Genomic DNA, 6,000 nt, shown 5'->3' with positions numbered 1-6,000 from the left:
GCACTCCAACCTGGGCGACAGAGCAAGACTCTGTCTCAAAACAAAACAAAACAAAAATCACTTTTATTTTTGAGACAGGGTCTCCTTCCATTGCCCAGGCTGGAGTGCAGTGGCATGATCACAGCTCACTGTAGCTTCAACCTCCTGGGCTCAAGCAATCCCCTCACTTCAGCCTCCTGAGTAGCTGGGATTACAGACATACACCACCATGCCTGATTAATTTTGTATTTTTTTGTAGAGATGAGGTCTTATTATGTTGCCCAGACTGGTCTGGCCCTCCTGGGCTCAAGTGATCCTCCTGCCTTGCCCTCCCAAAGTGCTGGGATTACAGGCGTGAGCCACCACACTCGGCTATTTTTATTTTTTGGTTGACACACAATAATTGTACATATTTGTGGGGTATGTAGTGATGTTTCTATACATGCAATGTACAGTGATCAGATGAGGGTAACTAGCATAGCTGTCATCTCAAACATTTATCATTTCTTTGCATTACAAACACTCAATAATCTTCTAGCTATCTGAAAATACATGATTTTTCTTTTGTTTTGTTTTGAGACAGGGTCTCACACTGTTGTTGTCTTCATGGAGGGCAGGAGCAGAGGCTTTGGGAAGCCAGTGGGCCTTGGCCTTGGCCTCAGCCCTGCCAGCAGAGGGTCCCCACCATGTAAATGAAGTGCCAGCGTGCTTGTGAAGTCTAAGCCTTTGGTGTTTGTCAGGAATATCGGGCGAGGCCTCCGGAACCAGGCGGGGCGGGGCGGGGCGGGACCGGACGGGGCGGGGCGGGACCAATAGCGCATACTTAAGCGGCCGGGGCCGGTACCGGCCTCCAGCCATGGCTCTGAGGCGCCTCCTGCCCGCGCTGCGCCCCTACATTCCCCGCTTCGCCCCACTGTCCACGGCGCCAGCCGTCCGCGAGCAGCCCGCCGCGGGCCCAGGAGCCCTGCCGGGACGTGGGTCGGCCAAGGCAGTGCGGCCACCAGTGCCGGCCGTGGACTTCGGCAACGCGCAGGAGGCGTACCGCAGCCGGCGAACCTGGGAGCTGGCGCGCAGCCTGCTGGTGCTGCGCTTGTGCGCCTGGCCCGCGCTGCTGGCGCGCCACGAGCAGGTGCGCGGGGTGCAGGCGGGGGCGCGGGGCTTCTGCCGGTCCCTGGAGCCTTTACGGAGCTTCTTGGCGTGAAAGGGGTGCCTCCCAAGCATGTCCTGGAGCGAGGGAAGCCAGGAAGGGAGGCGTTTCCTGCAATGCCTTTCGAACCTCGCAAATTTTCCTACTTGTCCATGTCTACCAACTAAAAACAATGATCGTTTTAATATTTACGATATATACCACTTGTGGAAATACAGAGTTATCACTTGGAATTTAAAATAGAGTATTCTTCATGTTGCCACAAGGGGAGCCTGGTGTAGGACTCCAGGGTTCAATACCTGGGACCCAGCGGCTTCCCAGACACGGCCACTCTGAGCACACTGTTGGGGAAAAATAGGAAGCCCCTCAAACGCCCAGCTTTGAACTCACCCATGGTAACTTAAAAAAGTGTGAGGACTTTTGGTGGGGGTGGGGGCGGGGGCAACAAGCAGAACACTGTTGTAGCCGCATCGGCCTAGGGGTATTAGAGATGAGGGTTATCTCCAGGTGACCCTGGGAAAAGTTTGCAAGGTTCGTTCCCTTTGTTGGCGCCGGGGTTCTGGTGGTGTTGATTTCTCAGGTGAGACTGTGCAGAGGTCAGTGGCTGCACCCCTGGCCTCACCAGGAGGCCGGGGGAGGCAGGGGGGTGGTGTGAGATGAGAAGCACCGAGCCATACTTGAGCTTAGGTGAGGCCTCGGTGGGTGCGAGGTGAGGGCAGAGGTCCACGAAATCAGAGTCAGATGCTGTTGGCCCGAATCCCACGGGGAGCGCCACGGTCAGCTGAGGACCAGTGGTGGCGGGAGTGCGGAGGATGGTGGAGGAAGAAGGAGCTGAACTGGACAGATGGTGGCCTCTGAGAGGCCATTTCTGTGCTTGTGTGCATAAAGATGCCTTAAGGTCAGGCCGTGGCCGTGGAGAGCAGGAAGGTGAGAAGGGACATCCCAGGTAGAGGAACTGGCAGGGGGAGGGATGGTGATGTGGAGGCTTTGGGGAGTGTCCACATCTAAGGGGCATCCAGAAAGAGCAGCCGGTGCTGGTGGTGCTGCAGTAGGAGGAGGAGACAGCAGGGCAGGAATGCCAGGGGAGGGAGTGGCCAGTTACAGGTCCCTGCCCAGGGCAAGGACGGGCATCCTAGGTGGCAGCTGGGGCCAGCTGTGCAGAAGCCGTGCCCACCTTGTGACCAAGATGGAGAGAGGGCTAGGAAGGCACTAGGTCAGGTTTCTCTAGGCACAGCCCTAAGCTTTCTTGTCTAGATCAGTTGTTGCACAGAGAAGCCAGAAGAGCTGGGTGTGGGGTTTGGTGCCCAGTCCGCCAAGGGGAATGCCAGGTGCTGTTCCGTGACTGTGGGAGGAACGTGTCGGCTCCGCCGTCCCTTGGATGCCTTCTTAAGGCAAGTGCCAGGGCTCAGGGATGGTGCTGTGGGTACCTGGAAGAGGCAGGGCATCCAGAGGCCACCTCTCCCAGGCTCCCCTAGGGTCCTGCTTGTGCTCTGGGAAGCCCCTCGGTGGGGTCTGTGCTGTTGTCTTGTTAGTGATCCCATGGGTGTTGGCAGCCTCAGCACTGGAAGAAGGCAGAGGCCAGGTCCTGGGCTTGTGAGCTGCTCACTAGAACCTGGTCCTGTGGGCAGGCCAGTGCGGGGGGCCTTCCCTTACCCTCTGGGCTGTGGGGAGATTCCTTCTGCTGAGCCAGCACAGGTCTGTGAGGCGCTGGGGCAGTAGGGCCATCACACCTGCCACAGGAGTGTCAGGTTGCAGGAATTGATCTTTGAGCTGCTGCCTTGGATGCGGACAGCGTTGGGGCCCACCCTTGCCTGAAAGCAGGACTTTTTGAGGAGAGTTTAGGAAAGTCCCGGGATTTCCGTGACAACAGCACTGAGGTTGGGTGTGCGCCCTCACAGAAGGGACAGGACCCGTGGTGACAGTGGTTCCCTGAGTGGGGGGAGGGGAGAGAACCGGCTCTACCAGTGTTGCTCTGCACACATCTGATCGAGTCTTTCACAGGGGGTACAAGTGTATGTGTTACTGGTGCAGGTTTCTAAATCCTTGAAGGCTCTCCTCACCTGAAGATGTGGGGCTGCCCTGGTCTCAGGTAGTGCCATGTGGGGGCATCAGTGACACCAGGATCGTGTTAAAGTGGTTGCTTTGCTCTGCTCATACCAGCCCTAGGCTGGGCATAGTGGCTCATGCCTGTAATTCCAGCACTTCAGGAGGTCAAGGCAGGAGGATCACTTAAGGCCAGGAGTTCAAGACCAGCCTGAGCAACATTGTGAAACCCTGTCTCTACAAAATATTTTTAAAAGTTAGCTGGGGCCAGGCGCGGTGGCTCACGCTTGTAATCCCAGCACTTTGGGAGGCCAAGACGGGTGGATCACCTGAAGTCAGGAGTTCAAGACCAGCCTGGCCAACATGGAGAAACCCCATCTCTACTAAAAATATAAAAATTAGCTGGGCGTGGTGGTGGGCACCTGTAATCTCTGCTACTTGGGAGGCTGAGACAGGAGTGTCGCTTAAGCCCAGGAGTGAGACCCTGCCTCTATAAATAAATAAACAAACAAACAAACAAGCAAACAAACAAACAAACAAACTTGCCAGCCCTGCCTGTGTGCTTCTGTAGCCCTGTGCAGGGAGCTTTCAGCCTCAGCCCGGACCCAGTCCCTCAGACCCCGATCTTTTGAAGAAGCATCCCTGGAACCAGTGCAGCCTGGCTCCCACCTCTTCATTTAGTGCTGATTGTGCAGAGGCGAGCAGTTAGGTAGAGGGAGACTGCGTGGCCCTGTGAGGCAATCGTGCCAGCCCCTGCAGCAGACAGTTGCCCACCCTCCCTCCTGTTGGGTTTCTGATGGTTCTCTCAGAGTGGATGTGGATGAGCCTAGTGATGGTTTTCAGGTCCCCAGTTCTGCCCTGCCTGCCACTTGGGTGTTCTTTGATATGTTTCAGACCCATCCTGTTCTCCCAGCTATCCCTGGGTGCTGCTGGCAGGAATGAGGCCTGGCTCAGGCTCAGTGGGAGACGGAGAACATGTCAGCATGTTCATTTTCCAGTTTCTAATCCTGTTTATAAAAGAACAAAATGCAGTAAAGTCAGATTCTGTGTGGAGGCTGCAGGAAGGCAGGGGTGAGTGCCTGGGAAACCCTGGTCCTTGGGGCTGCCCCATGGCGTGCCCAGGGGTGATGGTCAGGAGGCATTTCCATGGGGCACCAATGTTCAGGGTAAGGCTGTGGGGCCGTGTCTGCCTGTGGGCAGGCATGTGGGTGCTCAGGGCTGGCTTGGATATGTGTTTGACTCGCTAATGCTTTTGCTTAGACTAGAAGTTGTTCCTGAAACTATGGTTTCAAGAGATGCTCCCCACAAAACAGGAGTTCTAGTTTCCATCGGGTTTGAGAAATCCCAGGATCTTCCTGTGTCGGTGCTGAGACGGCAGGGGTGGCAGACACGGGGCAGAGGTGTGCTTCTGAGCATCACATTCAGCCCTCCTCTCCCAGTAGCCTCTTGTTGTCCCTGTCTCTTCTGCCCTGGCCGTCCCCGTGCTGGAGCTCCCCCAGTTCTCCATGCCATCTCCTTGCCTTGGCAAGCCCCACTCCTGGATCTAGGTTAGTAAACACCCCTGCCCCACCCTGCAGGCACTGCCCCATCCCCCTGTCCTGAGTGATAGGCAGAGTCCCTCCTTCCCCTTTGGGGCTCCTTTGCCACCAGGATGTGAGATCCTGGTCGATTTCCTTTGGGTTGTTTCCAGTCTGTAAAAGGTGCTTGGTGTATGGGAGCTTGGGACATGTGAATGAGCGATGTGGTGAAATATGATTGCAGGAGACAGCCGAGCAGCTCCCGGGCAGCGTCCGTCAGAGTGGCTGGTCAGCCTCAGATAACCCTGCAGAGCCCATGGGTCATGGGGAGGGAGTCATCTCACAGGCCCCTGTGGACTGTCACCTAGCTTATTGTCCTTGTCGCCAGGGCATGCTTCCCTCCAGCTGGACGCAGACTCAGCCTGAGTTTCACACGTTTGTTATTTAGCATCCATTCCGGGGCTGGCCTTGTGCCAGTCACACTGTTTTAGGGACTTGGGATAAGAGGGAACAAAACATTGAAAAATCTGGGCAGTCAAGTATTAGAAAGTCAAGTTAGATCCTCTTCCCCCGCAGAACTGCCAAGATGTGGATACAGAGGATGGTCTCAAAATGCCCGCTGCTGTCCTCACAGAGGCTGGCCATTCTCCTTTTTCTCCACCAAGCAGTGGTCAGGCACCCACTGTGTGCCACTGGAGTGACTCATGGGTGGGGGCCTGAAGGGGCAGAGTCCAGGTGGGAACAGTGTGCCCAGGCCAAGCAGGCGGCACCTCCTGTGGTCTTTCTGTCCTGGATGGGAACTGGAGTGATGGACAGAGTGGAGAAGCAAGCAGCTTCGGCTGGTCTTCACCATGAAATGGACACTGGAAGCCCAGTCACCAAGAGACCGTATCAGGGCCCCACGGCTGGGGTTAAGTGTTGTGGTCGGGGATGAGCAGCGGGGCCCTGCTTGGGGAAGGAGTTCGGGCAGCCCAGGACAGCGGCTTCCCTTTGCCTTTCAGCTGCTGTATGTTTCCAGGAAACTTCTAGGGCAGAGGCTATTCAACAAGCTCATGAAGATGACCTTCTATGGGCATTTTGTAGCCGGCGAGGACCAGGAGTCCATCCAGCCCCTGCTTCGGCACAACAGGGCCTTCGGTGTCGGTGCCATTCTGGACTATGGAGTGGAGGAGGACCTGAGCCCCGAGGAGGCAGAGCACAAGGAGATGGAGTAAGGCCTGCCTGGTGTCTGTGGGCATTCTGATCATGACCCAGGAGCACCCAGTGGGAGCAGGTGGGACATGTCCAACTGCTGGGCTTCAGTCTCAGCTGGGT

General features: G+C 56.3%; 1 protein-coding gene across 2 annotated transcripts in view; it reads left to right on the top strand.

The window, feature by feature from the left end:
• The first annotated feature begins 801 nt into the window (after positions 1-801).
• PRODH (proline dehydrogenase 1) overlaps positions 802-6,000 on the top strand; it is a 24,111-nt gene continuing 18,912 nt past the window's right edge. The window contains exons 1-2 of one of the 2 annotated variants that reach the window (XM_030915812.1): positions 802-1,108; positions 5,688-5,896. In XM_030915812.1, coding sequence (XP_030771672.1) covers positions 836-1,108; positions 5,688-5,896 — 482 coding nt within the window. In that variant the 5' untranslated portion in view covers positions 802-835. Of the gene's footprint in view, positions 1,109-2,381; positions 2,518-5,687; positions 5,897-6,000 lie in introns of those variants that run through there. The other variant, XM_030915813.1, reaches the window with a different exon arrangement.

The sequence above is a fragment of the Rhinopithecus roxellana genome, chromosome 13, assembly GCF_007565055.1.
Source record: "Rhinopithecus roxellana isolate Shanxi Qingling chromosome 13, ASM756505v1, whole genome shotgun sequence".
NCBI lineage: Eukaryota > Metazoa > Chordata > Mammalia > Primates > Cercopithecidae > Rhinopithecus > Rhinopithecus roxellana.
The sequence above is the reverse complement of the archived record's forward strand: the minus strand, read 5'-3'. Positions and strand labels throughout refer to the sequence as shown.